At 44.4% G+C, this 15,101-nt stretch overlaps 1 protein-coding gene across 12 annotated transcripts in view; it reads right to left on the minus strand.

Moving 5' to 3' along the window:
* The window catches only part of PTK2 (protein tyrosine kinase 2), a 254,549-nt gene that overhangs the window by 126,967 nt on the left and 112,481 nt on the right, over positions 1 to 15,101 (minus strand). For all 12 annotated transcript variants that reach the window (XR_012378376.1, XM_073893261.1, XM_073893260.1 and 9 more), the window contains 2 exons: positions 10,989 to 11,068; positions 8,903 to 8,965 (listed from right to left, as the gene is read on the minus strand). Coding sequence is in view for 11 of the 12 variants with exons in the window: in XM_073893261.1 (XP_073749362.1) it covers positions 8,903 to 8,965; positions 10,989 to 11,068 (143 nt within the window). In the remaining variant the exon portion in view is untranslated. The remainder of the gene's footprint in view (positions 1 to 8,902; positions 8,966 to 10,988; positions 11,069 to 15,101) is intronic.

The raw sequence follows: 15,101 nt of genomic DNA on the forward strand, positions 1-15,101 counted from the left end.
AAATAAACTAATAGGAAACAAGTGATATTCTGCATTTGTTAGAATTCTCTTCTGTATTAGAAAATATACACCTTTCTAAGTGTCCCCAAGTTACCAGCAATACCCAGTAGGAAAGAGAAATACTGAGGCCCCTGGAGGACCTGGGCTGCCGGGTCCCTGGGGCAGGATGACCAGAGTTTGCTCAGGGCCAGATGATCGCTCAGCGGGCACAACACGTAAAGCCCTGGTATCAGCCTTCCCGACAGCATTGTGGGAAGACAGAACCAAAGGAATAGCTTCACAAATTTTTAAAGTATTGAGAAAATACCATGAGGAATCATGAATTGTTCATGGAGTAAAGCCACCTTTCAAGATGTCAGAAACAGAACTTAACCACCAAAGATACATACAAAAGAATTTCTAAATAACATACCTTAAGAAAAAGGAAAACTGAAGGCAGGCTGTGCTACAGCAGCGACGGTTTACGCAACATGGCGACAAACAGGCAGGCCTGCACACCTGGCCTGGCATTTGCTAAGCACTAGGGGTGAGGAGTCCTGGGACCGCTGGCCACAGGCACCCGCTCTAGGGTTCTGGATGGAATGCATCTGAAGGTGTGTGTGGGGGGGGGGGGGGGGGGCGGACCTGGTGCTCCGGCACTGGGCCTGGACCCAAGAGAGGCTGCAGTTGTGCCATCCACCCCTGGCTCTCGAACAAGCCCCTCTGGAGCCCCGCTTGCCCTACCTCGGCCCACCAGCTCTGATTCAAGCCACCTGGAGGCTTGAGTGAGTCAGAGGAGCTGACGGACACACTCCTGCCACCATCACATGCACAAGCATGCAACAAAAGGTTATTGGGGGGGCACCTGGGTGGCTGAGTCGTTAAGCGTCTGCCTTCGGCTCAGGTCATGTCCTGGGATCAAGCCCCGCATTGGGCTCCCTGCTCAGTGGGAAGCCTGCTTCTCCCTCTCCCGCTCCCCCTGCTTGTGTTCCCTCTCTTGCTGTGTGTCTCTCTGTCAAAAGAATAAATAAAATCTTAAAAAAAAAAAAAAAGGTTATTGGGAACAAAGAGCAGATCACATCCCAAGAAATGAACTTGGAATTGAAAAGTGTCAATGATGAAATGAAACGTGAGCCAATGGGGTATGACCGAAAGACTACTTAGAAGGGAATGAAAGGCTTAGAAGACAAATCTAGAGAAATGACACATACACCATCACAGGGAGAAACAGATGGAAAATATGAACCATGTTAAGAGTTATAAAGGTCCAAATGTATCTAGTTGACAATTCCAGAGCTGATGGCATATACTTTGCAGATGAAAAATGCGAATCCACAGAATCAAGCAGCACATCTTGTTCCAAGCTGGGTCATGAACGAAATGCAAGCATGAGGCACGAGTGAGACAAGAGCAACGCGAAGCTCTGAAAGGAAAGAGCGACCTCAGAGAAATGGCAGCATGTCTGTCAACAGCCGTCCTGGAAAGTCGATCTGTTGAGTGTGGAGAAAATACAGCGTCTGAAGGAAAAGGATGCCGGAAGGGTGGTCTGAAGTAGACACAAGAATGTGTAAGAGATAAAATGGTACACATGCCGCCAAATCAACAATGTCTGCATGAGATTATAACAACATCTAACATGTGGAGCTTAAGTAAAGACAGAACACACACATGGGCGAAACGGCGTGCGAGCTGGAAGGAGGTGCAGAGAGTTAGGATGTCCAGAGGTCCCTGCACTACAGAAGAGAGGGTGAAGAGAATTTTAAGATCTAGATTTGGTTACTATAGAAGGTTAAATTGTAAGAGTAACTAATAAAAGAACAGAAATAGTTTATAAATTTCCAAATCATTAGGGAAAAAAATTTGGAGTAAGAAAACCCATTAAGAAATAAACAAAAAAAAAAAAAACCACACACACACCCAAAAAACGAAGTTTTTTTTTTAAAAGGATAATAGAAATAAAGACAACACAAGCCATTCCACATACATCATTTATCCTAATAAATATAAACATATTAAATTCTCAGTTAAAAGAAACACATTCTAGATCTATGATGCTTATAAGAGACATGCCTAAAAGTATAAGGATGTAATAAAGTGGGAAGTAAGAGGAAAAAAGTAATAAAGGAAAGAACAGAAGTAATATAAGGAAAGAAAATGAAAGCTAGGCCAATGCTAACCTAAAAAAGGCAAAGATGACATCAGGGGGAGAAATCCCCCCAAAACAAGAAAGTATGTACAATTAGGCACCCTGAAGGTAACTGAATAATGACATGAGAGTCAATTAACCAAGAAGATAAAAAACATTCTGTTTGTGTGTTTCACTGAAAAAGCCCCCAGTACAGAGCAGACATGAACTGAGCCACAGGAGGAGACGGCACAGCTGCTCCCACAGAGGGAGACACATGCCTTCTCAGTCACTGACATGTCAGGGGACAAAACACCAGGAAAGACAGATGCTAACCAGCGTGAACAGAAAGTCCATTTTTAAAACCACACTGAAACACTTACAAAAACTGGTCACATCCAAGCAAATACAGCAGAATGTCAACTGTAGGATCTAGGGGGCAGGTATACGTGTGCTCACTGAACGGTTCTTTCAACTTTCTTTGTGTCTGAATGTTTACATAATAAATTACTGGAGGGAAATGATCTTACACCAGCTCACAAAGACAGTCTCCATGAAAGCCAAAGAAGCTGTTATCACACAGACCATTACCAAAAAAACCTTTGAAAAAATATCTGCACATCTGGAGATGAGAAAATTGAAATAAATCCAGAAAAGTTTGAGAACAAACATCAGGTCCTGAAACTCAAAACTAAAATGAAAATAACTGGCAGATTTGACTACATTAAAAAAAAAAAAAAAAAGTCCTGTATGATGAAAAGCCATTTATGGTCACAGTTGACAGACAAAGACAAGTTGGGAAGAACATACAGAACAAATTCTACAAACACAGTATGACAAAAACCTCTTAATATTAATACGAAAAGAAAATACAGGGGCGCCTGGGTGGCTCGGTGGTTAAGCGACTGCCTTCGGCTCAGGTCATGATCTCGGAGTCCCGGGATCGAGTCCCACATCGGGCTCCCGGCTCAGCAGGGAGTCTGCTTCTCCCTCTGACCCTCTTCCCTCTCGTGCTCTCTCTCTCTCTCTCTCTCAAATAAATAAATAAAATCTTAAAAAAAAAAGAAAATACAGCCAATTTTAAAAAAGGAATATATAAAATGGTCCACATACGGGAAGGTACTCAATATCAACAGTAATCAAGCTAAAGTAAATAAAACAAGCTATTATTTGTCAGTCAACAGGCAAAAATGAACAAGAAAACACGGTGACACTGCCACGTACTGTCACTGGCCTGAATGTCCCCCATGCCCGGACCGATTACACGGAGCATGGCCACGGATCTGACGGACTGCTATGCTGACACGCACTCGGTCAGTGCAAACGGCTCTCCAGAGTGAGGCTGACGGAAAGAAGCAGGATGCACGTACAGTGTCCTTGCTCTCACACTGAGCTCTGTATTGCTTTGTGCACACACATGGAAAACAAGGGGGGGTCTATAAGAATATTTCTGAAGACTGTGAAGGTGGTTAACACTAACTGATGAGATTCGAATATTTTTATCTTATTGGACAATTCTGTTCCAATTTTCTCCAGCTAGAATGTATTACTACCTTTGTAAACAAACGAAAATAATTTTAAAAGGTTCAAAATTAAGTTAATAGATGAACTCTGACATTCTTTCATATGCTGTTTTCTTACTAACACTGTGAAGTTAACTCTACACAGTTTGGTTTTCATCGTGAGTGACAAGCTCTCATCTGGATCCTGATCACAACGGTAATTACAGGCAAACGCTTGCTCAGGGCCGGCACTGCGTTCGGCTCTCGATGCAGCTCGTCTCCCTAACTCCGCACACCGAGGCAGGCATCAGCAACACTCTCACTCTATGGTCCTGGAAGCACACACCAAGGGCAGGATACGGTGGAAGCAGGACCCGCAGCAGACACTCTGCTGCCAGAGGAGAGAGGAATCACACATCCGCAGCTACACAGAACCACTAGAGGGAGGGAGGAAGCGGGCAGGGTAAATCCAGCACAGTCCCAGTTAAACCCGCCCTTCTTTTCCTTCTCTGTCCTGTCTGCCTGATTTACATAGCGTACCTACAGAAGAATACACAACAGCTGCCTCAAGACTACAGGTAATTCTGCTTTTCACCCACAGCCCCTGAGAAGGCCTGTGATGACACCACGCTGCACCCATTTCTCCCGTGATACAGGCCCTCACTTGGGGACAGTAAGCCCCACATTCTCCGCTTCACTGACCCCCACCCATTAGTGCCCAGGTCTGTCCTCTGCCCCCGGCCTTCTCTCCCGTCACCTCAATTTCTGTAATCTCTATAAATAAGCCAAATATATACCAATTCTGATGCAATCTTTGACTTTTATTTCAAACAGATTTTTTTTAATTAATTTTTTTCTTTTTTAAGTAGACTCCACACCCAGTGTGGGGCTCAAACTCACGACCCTGAGATCAAGAGCAGCATGCTCTACCAAGTGAGCCAGCCAGGTGCTCCTTGTTGCAAACAGATCTTAAACTGAAAACTCCTCTCTCCAAAGACACCATCCACCACCCCACCTTGATGGATACCTGCTTCTTCATTTTCTTTCAACTGCCTGTTCTTGCTGCCACAGACATGTCAACGCATCATCCATGGGGATTTCACTTGGGCCCCTGCTGTCCTCTGACTCTGTGTCCCTTTTACAGTATTTACAGTATGCCTGGCTCACTTCATCTGGTGACACCACAGTTCCTACTGTGGCCTCGCAGAGACAGGGCAGGATACAGTTCACTGCAACAGGACAGGCTTCCACGCTGACCTGAAGGATGCGAACAGGTGCTCTCCGGCACCCTGTCCCTCGCTGCCTGGTGATTTGCAATCCAGGTCCTTCTCAGACTTCAGGGAACTGTCCACCACAGACTGAACTCTTGAGATTGTCATCCCTGTCTACCCGCTGGCTTTTCACCTCCATTCCTTTATTATTTCTCTCTAAATTGAGGCAGACTATTGTAGAATAGTCTCAGTCCTACAGAGATGGTGGAAAGACAGTACAGAGTCCCACGCATACCTCAGGCCCAGGTCTCTCTCCTGCTCCTAGCTCACATTGCCAATGGCACACCGGCCACAACTCCTTCATCAACATCGACTTATTATTATTAACAAAGTCTATACGTAATTCAGATTTTATTACTTTTTCTACATCATTTTTTTGTTACAGAATCCAACTTAATTACCATGACTCCACAGACTCTCCTTGGCTATGTCAGCTTCTCAGATTCTCCATGTTTTTGACCATCTTGACAGGTTTAAGGTGTACTCGTTTGGTATTTTGTATAGTGTCCCTCGACTGGGAATTACCTGTATTTCGCATGAGACTGGGGTTATGGGTTTAGGGGAGGAAGCCAACAGAGGTGGAGCGCCCTTCTCAACAGATCCTACCAAGGGCACCTGCCATCAGCATGGCTTATCACTGCTGATGCCGACCTTGATCATCTAGCTCAGGGGTTGTCTGCCAGGCTTCTTCACCGCCAGCCAACTTTCTCCCCACACCCCGTTCCATACTGTCCTGCACAAGTCACCAAGTACAGCTCATCCTTTAAGGTGGGATTTTATGCTCTGCCCCCTTTGTGGTCATAGCTACATAAATTACTTATAATTCTTCTGTAGGGGAGATTTGTCACTTCTCATGTATTCAGTCATTTCTAAGAGTATGGACTCACGGATATCTACTTTATAATCTGGGTTATGATATAAAACTATGTTGCTCATTTTGTAGCTCAAATGATGCCAGCTTTAGGCACTTCAGCTGGCTCTCTTGCAACACGTGGGCAGAGTGCTTCCTCCCTTCTGGCACCAAGAAGCTCAGGCCCTTCCTATACCCCCTCCCCCCACCTTTCTAGCATCAGGCATTTTTCAAAGGAGCCCTGGTTCCTTTCATTGATGAATGACATTAGAAACCAGGCACCGGGGACCATGGAAGATTTTAATGCTACTGGTAGGAGTGATTTTAGAGCATATGAAATAAACCCACTCTTCTCCTTCATTTCTATTTTTAAAAAAATCCATGTTCCCTCAGAACTGAAAATCAACATGCTCCAACAACTTCTCCGGTTCCCTCTCCAACGGAAACTCTTCCTGCGAGCAGCATCCCTTGTGGCCCAGGACAGAAAACCAAGTCTAACCAGCCAGCTGGCACAGACCCCAGCTCCGGCCACCTCCATCCAGCTCGCTCCTGGCGCTGCCGTGCCCACAACACAGCCTCGCTCCTGCTCGAGCGGGCAGGAGGGACACCGTGGTGTCCTGGTTCCCTGCCTCCCTTTCTGAACCTTCTTTAAGAAAATCCCAGGCCCATGAACAAGGAGTTCTAAATCGCCAGTCTCCTCACACCACTGCCCTGTTTAGGATGGCCTAGGATCAGCAACAGGCAAGGACCACAGGCTGCTGAAGAGAGCAGTGGGCTGTTAATGACCAGCCCTCACAATGAACCGACAGTTTTCTAGCTGCTACCTGACCTTCCATGTCTCTGTGCCTTCACAAAGCCTCATCCCTCCTCCCGGGCAGTTCCCCCCACCTGCCCACATGCCTTCTTCGAGACTCGGGGTGACCACATCTCCCCGTGAAACCACCTCGGACATCAAGTCCCATGCTCCGAGCACCCCCCTACCCCCAGGCACCTCTACTTCAGCTCCTGGGACATTATTCTACAGTTCTGCTCACTCATCTGAGCCTCCCTGCTAGCTGTAAGCTTCCTGAGGGTGAATGTTTTGTATTATTAATTTCTAAATATCCAGCACTCGGCTGCCAATGGCTCAGCACGTGCTCAGTAATGTCTGTTAAGTGAACTAATGAGTAAAGAAATAAATGGACAAAGGAACAATCAACCAAATAACCAAACAGGTAAAACTATTCCTGTTATTTGTGAACCTCCATTTGAATTGAGAACAAACCCAGTGTCATTTCAGACAAGATCTTCAACGATCTCCTCAATTCTGGTGATTTGTATTTGAAGCACTAAGAGACTGGCAGGCTGAAGAATGTGACAGTTGTGAACACAAATCTCCACCACAGTGAGTGCTGTTTTCTGTTTCAGTTACTGATGGTCTCACTACTTCTACATCATCCACTGAAGGTCAGGAAACACTCTACTGAAAATAATTCTGCCTGCTAAGATATCCTAGTTAATCTCAAATTCTTCATTCATCTCCAACCAACTCCTTTTTGCTCTTTCCAATCTGTTAAGGACACAACATATGTATAGATGCGTTCAGATAAACCCGGGCGCAGCATCTGGCCAGTGTCCTCTGTGCTGTGCATGGTCACGGACACTAGGCTATGCGGACACGTCACATTCAGAGGTCAGGCTGTGAGCTGGCTCTCAGGGCCTCAAGCCGGACAGACGGCCCAGGTGGCATTTTCTGCCCTCACAGCCTGGCACAAAGGAGGCTCGTGTCAATTATGAAAAATAACTATCACATCTCTTATGACCAGTTATTATTCCAAATGGCTGTACCTGAGCTGTAACCAACTTGCAAAAATGGTTATTTCTACTTTTATGTTTAAATGACTACAACTCCCCTGCAAACTCTTGCTTTCAAAGTGATGGGGCATTAAACTTTCACATTGTGGCCGCAGTTGGGCTCCAAGAAAGTCCAGGCAAAATCTGAAGCCAGTTAAAGTTGCTATCATAGCAGAGTAATGATAGATAACCTTTTACTTTATTTTACCAATTTATTTTACATCTCCCAAATACTACAAGGATTTCAGTAATAATACAGCCAGAAAAGGTTAAGTGTTGGCCAGATGTGGCACCATTCCTAATGAAACTAAAACGGACCTTTACTGGGACTTAAAGATCAACGCTCTTTTGCTGCATGAATTATCAAAAAGATGAAGTACAGAGGGGCGCCTGGGTGGCTCAGTCATTGAGTGTCTGCCTTCGGCTCAGGTTATGGTCCCAGGGGCCTGGGATCGGGCCCCGCATCAGGCTCCCTGCTTGTCAGGAAGCCCGCTTCTCCCTTTCTCACTCCCCCTGCTCGTGTTCCCTCTCTTGCTCTCTCTGTCAAATAAATAAAAATCTTTTTTTTTTTTAAAGATTTTATTTTATTTTTTGACAGAGAGACACAGTGAGAGAAGGACACAAGCAGGGGGAGCAGGAGAGGGAGAAGCAGGCTTCCCGCTGAGCAGGGAGCCCGATGCGGGGCTTGATCCCAGGACCCCGGGATCATGACCTGAGCCGAAGGCAGACGCCCAGCGACTGAGCCACCCAGGCGCCCCTAAATAAAAATCTTAAAAAAAAAAAAAAAAAAAGATGGAAGTACAGAACTTCAAATCTCCCCAGACATAAACTCCAGCATGGCTTCTATGCATTTAATACAACCTAATATAACAGTCTAATACACAAATTAATTCCAAGATCCGAAAATTTTTCAGTTATCCTAAATATCCTGTTACGTGAGCAACAAGTAATTCACATATCTCCACCTGTGAAAAAACCCTTCAACAATGTATACAGAGAATATAGGTAATAACTGAACCAGCAATTCTGAATTCGCTGCAAACTAGAAGTGAAACTTCACCCCAATATGGTTAAATCTACAGAGACAGAAGTCTGTGCTGACGTGCCATAGACATTATTAGCCCAAAGACATGTGTCAACAAATTAAAATCTCTGCTCACACAGTTACTGTCATTAGGAATTCTTTGCTTAAAAAAACTTTGCTTCTTCCAGAAATAATTGTTTTAGAAACAGTAGTGTTTCAGGTTTTGCATTTAACGCTAGGTAAACTAATAGAGCCCTCGGTCTGAAGGCTGACTTATCTCTGGGTGTGTGCGGGACAGTGGAGGTGTGCAGTACTTACTCCAGCACTTCATAGTTGGACTTCTTCTCTAGCGCGTTGCCTCGCATCTCCCAGTACGAGCGCCTAAAACCGGGGAAGACATATATTTACACACACGTGTAAGGAGGGTCTATGCTGCTAAACGGTAACTACTTTGCGGCTCAGCCACAACCTCCTGATATGCTATTAATAAAGACGGAATCTCATCCCTGGCATTACTCCCATGCCCCAGTGAAGCAGAGATCAGTGAACACAGACTTTGTCCTATTGGACGATCTTGCTTTCTCTTTTAATGTGAAGCAGGTCTGGCTCTTTGTAAAGACGAGACGCAAGACTCCAGGCGTAAGGGAGGTTCGTTCCATCCGCCGGCTGCTGTGCTCGTCTCTCCGCCAGAGACTGCGCGCCCGAGCAGGACGGCCACAGGGACACCAGCCTCCTCCGTGGCCAGGCAGGCAGCAAGCACACCGACTCCTGCAGGGGCGCACGTGTCACCCAAGGGAAGTGCACAGACACGTGACAGAATGATCCGAGTAGGCTCTGCAGGCAGAGGGGCCAGGCTCCGGCCTGGAAGTGCTGCCTACCATTCTGAATGTTCAGTGTCTGAACTTCACCCTCTTACTCCAGACTACCCATTCAAGCAGTCAGGTCTCACTGGAGCCAGGTCCTCGCTCTGCAGAACCTGCCACGCATGGGTAGGATTCTCTCTGCACATACACAGTATCCTGAAAAAGGCTAAGCTCTGGCTTGAGCTGCTTTGGGACACTCGGCTATGACGCATCATCTCAGGTCATGTTATAGGAGAATGACACTTTGTTTCAAACCTGCCTATAATAATATAAATAGTGGTTTTGCTTTTCAAATTTGTTTGGCTTTTTCTTTGGCCTACTTAAAATGAAAGTACTAGATTTAGATGAAAAATTACAAAGGACCCCCAAAGGGTCACTCAGTTGGTTTTCTTGCTTTCTATTTATGCAGGGGGGAGGGGAGCAGGTAAAGGAGGGGCCTGGAGGGGGAGGCCGATTTGTCCGGCTTTTCCTGCAGTGCATTACTTCATAATGAAATCAAGGACACTCAATGGGGCACAGAAGAGAGGGATAAACACAGCACGGGAGGCCAGAGTGGGAAGGAGCAGGAAGGTGACCTAGAACCCAGGGAGTCCCAGTACCACTCGTGCAACAGCAGGTGCTGGGCCTTGCCCCAGATAACCCAGTACTGCACTGTCTGCAGTGAGAAAGGGGCACCCAAGTATGCTTTCTGTCTAGACCTGTGAGGGCTCAGGGGCGGGACAAGAACACGAAGAGACCAGTGAGGGATGATTGCTGTTACTGGAAAAAAGAACTAAGGCTGAACACAAATTTTAAGGAAGAGTTGAGAGTTATACCTGAACCACCCTCGGGTCCTTGTACGGACTGGTATGTAACAGCCTCACACAGTATAAAAAATAATGATCTTGGGGGGCAATTTTCACTAACTGTTCTGAGCACACATCATCAAATTTTGGCTAGTTTAACCAACTCATCTTAAACTAGCAGCCCAAAGTAAATTTTAATTGAAATCACACCTGAAAAAGGTAAAATACTCTTATTCAAAATTAAAATGGTAGCATAGAAGATAATATATGACACAAGGTGACAAATGCTACCAGAATCAAGAACGATATCCTCAGATTTCCATTTCCCTTACCCCTGCAGCACGGCCGTCACTAGCCCTATGTGGCTATTTACGTTCCCATTTAAGTGATGTGTACTAGCACATTTAATCCCTCAGCGCACCAGTGAAGGCGCGAGCGGCTAACACCTGGGACCCCACAGACACAGCACACTTCTGTCGCCCCAGGAGAGGGGCGGGGGGCGCTCTCAGACCTACCTACATCTGCGTACGCTCATCAATCATTCCACTCCAAATACAATGAAATATCATTTTAAAAGATCCTAAGATTTCTGAAAGTAGCACTGACAACCTAATTCAAAATCTCAAATTTTTACTCAAATTTTATTCAATATTTCATTAGTAATCTTTATGAGGAAAAGGAAAATACCTGGATAATTTCCAAAACTAGCGAACACCGCTGACGAGCAAAGTCCTCAATGCCTAGTTACCACCTTACCGTATCTCTAGACAGCCCAGCTTCAAAGCAATGTCCTGGTCCACGCGGTCAGCTACCTCAGACATGTAGTCGCTCTTCACCTGCAATCAGAAGGAATGGGGGAAACAAAGCTGCTTTAGAGAGCACACTGCAGAGCCACCCATTCCACGGCTGTTTCCAGGGTGTCGTTCACATCCTCCAGACACACTGGGCCAATAATTATGCTGGATGCTGGATACAGAAATGAGCAACACCAAAAATAGCTACGGAAATACAATGGACTCTTACTAAGAACTCATCTAAGCCATGAGCACTTAAACTTTAAGAAGCAACTAACATCATCTGAATCGCAAACTGCTTTAGACCCTCCCCATGCTGTCACAAGCGAAAGCAAGAAAAAGATCTCTATTTCCATGCAAATTTGCAGTGGATGTATTTTCTGAACTCAAACTACAGTCCCAGCAGCATTCTTTGGACCCCAATGGCAAGGGCAAAGAAAATTTACATATTCCAAAATCCATGTAACTCTGTAAATGACATGCTTCCACCTCACCATCACCTGTATGTGATTAATCTGCAAAGTCATAACATGTGTAAAATCTAATATAAAGAGAAGAATCTTAGAATGAGCACCGGGTGTTATAAGCAACTGATGAATTACTAAATTCTACCTCTGCAACTAATAATACACTCTATGTTAATTAAATTGAATTTAAATTTAAAAAAAAGAGAAGAATACAAAAGAATTCCATAAGCACCTTCTGAGTAATGATTATGCTCACTTACAGTAACTGGCAGACCGCTAGCTGGACCTGAGAGCACATGTCAGTGTGAAGACACTTCCCAAGACGAAATATATAAGATCTCCTTATAGAATAGCATTAAGAGATCAACATCTGCAACTGACAACAGGGAGCACTATTCTGAATCTCAGTTAGTGAAATGTTATCGCTCCCCCAAAAGGAAGTCCATTATTCTCACTAGCAGAACTGTATTACAAAAAACTACACTCAATCATTATATTATGAATTTCACCGATACAAAATTTTGTGGAAATCCGTCTTGTCTCTTATTATAGAAGTATTTCAAACACCCTTGATTTTGCCTCTTAGTGCTCAACTCTAAAGTATTTACTCTCAGGCCCTTCACAGAAAGTGTGTTGACCTCTGCCCTAGAAAAAAAATTCCAAAGATCCTGCTCTTCAACTATTACCTCCTAGCCTCTCAGCTCACTTGCTCAAAAAGTATTTCTACTCCACAGTGAAATACTCGACCTTACGTCATATATATCATCATCATGACCTTCCCTTGCAAAGACCCCCAACTTCCCAATCTCTAATTATCCCTTTATTTTAACTCTCTGACAAAACCAACAGCTACTGAAACAAACCACCTCCTTCGCCATGCTTATTGCTGAGCAACTAGAGAAACTATAGTACAGGATGAGCTTTGCCTCAGTCCATGACGCCTCAAATGTCGGCTGAAACCGTCCAGAAACTCAGCAATGTATGCCTAGGAAGTGCGCCAATACATTGATTCACACTTCCTCCAGTCACTTCACCACATGTCTTTCTTACAGCAAAAAGTTTTCAGATGGGAATATCCTCTTTGATGTACCAAGAATCTAGAACCCGAGGTGCACTGTACTCACCCACTCATTCCTTTCTCTTAGGGGAGGAGCGATGACCAGTCACCTAGCCATAGGCAACCATATGCTATTTCTGATCTGAACATCATGTTCTCTCAAAACCTTTGCCTTATTTTCTGCATTAGCACCTAGACCTCGGTGGTTAATAATATTTATTAACAGAATAAGTGAGCAAATGAATGAATTAATAAAGTCTTCAAATTGGGGTTTGGGTACCTCTATAAATATCATTTTCCATGTAAGTAAGCAACAAAAATTTCTACTGTTTACACATAGTAGGTATTTAAGACTGATTCAAACTGATTTACTCAAGCCACTAAATTAAGTTAAAAGCTTTAATCCTAGAATCATTTTGTTTATACTTCAACTGGCCCTTTCTCCTATATAGCAAAAAATAAATCCAAATTTAAAAACCAAGTTTTTGCATCCTAAGTAGGTTTATTATTGCACACAAAAATAAAGGCACAAGAGATACATCAAGACATGTATTTCTATGAGTTAGAGAAACACCACAGTTGTTCTGACTGAAACAGTCGATCTTAGTTTATAGTTTGGTTAGGACTTCAAAGAAACCACGGCAGAATACCAATTACATGCTGAGTAAAATTACCCCAAAGATAAAAATGTAGTGATCTGAATGGGCACATGCACCCCAATGTTTATAGCAGCAATGTCCACAATAGCCAAACTATGGAAAGAGCCTAAATGTCCATCAACAGATGAATGGATAAAGAAGATGTGGTATGTGTGTATATATAATGGAATATTATACAGTCAAAAAAATTATCTTAAAGCTTAAATTTTTAAGCACTTTTCACAGGTGCGAAAACGTAATCATATACTTTTATTTCATTCAACAAAACCAGATTCACATTGGTTGCAAAAATGCAAACAGAGGCAATGATAATTTAACAATCTCTGTAGAAAATCCCATTATGAACATGACTTAAAAGCTCTAAGAGTTGTTTTCCTAGATCAACAGTCTACTGCTCTCGCTCTCAGAGCTCTGTGCCCATGGCCTGAAGTGACTGATGCGCCCTGCAGAGTGGACTGACCCCACATGAAGCCACCCCAGCAGACCCTCGGCTCCCTGCATCCCTACCGCAGGCCCCGTGGCAGCTTGTGTCTGAGGAGCAGAGACGGCGAACCCCATCTGATTTCCCTGACGGCCCCCCAGAGATGACGTTCTCTGAAGCCACCATGCACATTCACATACTGATGCTGTGCTCAGGCATTTTTCTTTAGGACTCAGGGTTCTATATGCTCACTGTTCATTTCTCTTATAAGACATGTCCTGACTACCTTTCATCTCCTATAACTTTCAGTGGAATTCACTGCCTCTCATTTGTGAAATATACGCAATTTACTGAGCATTTAAGTGTGTGTATGTGGATAAAATTGCTTAAAGTAAATATACTGAGCACCCTGGCCGGCAGACTTGTATGTAACATATCCTATAACCCTCGCAGCATCACTGTGAGTTGGCAGTACCACAATCCCCAATGTAAAGCCTTAGAACAAGCCTAATGAGAATGAAGTTGACAACAGAGGGGCTGCCTATTATTTAAGGAGTACTACCAGGGCCGAGGTACCGTGCTTTCACATATGTTATCTGCAATCTTCATAATAATTCTTCAAGGTTGGTGTTAGTAGTCCCACTTTATACATAAAGATCAGGAAAGTTAATTCACCCAAGGTCACACAGCCAGTGTTTTAAGAGTGAGGACTCAAGCACCAGTCGGCCCACCCCTACAAGTCAGGCTTCAGTGTGTGCGCACATCACCTCCAAACTCTCTCACAGGGAAGACCACAGTCTTCCTCTACAAGAAGACCAGGGGCGGGAAGAAGCACATCCCGTCACCCTGCTGCCTACAGGGGCTGACGTAATGACTTCCCATGCACCGCCTGCTTCGCCTGGCCAGTGACATAGTGTTGTATTTTCTCTTTATATCACAGACAACTACTGTGTGCTGACCCCAAGTGCAGCACTTGAACAAGCGTCTTTCAAGAAGAGACTTCTGAAAGCTGGTGTTTGGTTTGTTTTTAAAGATTTTATTTATTTTAGAGAAAAAGAGAGAGTGTGTGTGAGCAGGGGAGGGGCAGAAGGAGAGAGAGAATCCCAAGAAGACTCCATGCTGAGCAGGGAGCCCAACACGGAACTCGACCTCACAACTCTGAGATCATGACCTGCACTGAAACCAAGAGTCAGCTCTTAACCAACTGAGCCACCAGGTGTCCCCGGTGTTTGGTTTTCCAAATTAATCTGTGTCCATGTTGATGTCAATTTCCTACTTCAAAAAATAGGGTGTATTTGGACTTCCTTCTGTGGCAAGTACTGTATTTATATTCATTAGTTTTTTCTTCTTACTCTGTGAGAGAATCAAACAAGCTAAGTTCTGTAAATCCTCCTAGTGAGTGACTAAGCTTTGAGATTGGTTCTGGGGACTCCATGACCAGAGTGTTCCTACCAGTGTGAGAGTCTGTCAA

The sequence above is a fragment of the Callorhinus ursinus genome, unplaced genomic scaffold, assembly GCF_003265705.2.
Source record: "Callorhinus ursinus isolate GAN/ISIS: 27379988/994484 unplaced genomic scaffold, GSC_fseal_2.0 scaffold5, whole genome shotgun sequence".
Classification (NCBI taxonomy): domain Eukaryota; kingdom Metazoa; phylum Chordata; class Mammalia; order Carnivora; family Otariidae; genus Callorhinus; species Callorhinus ursinus.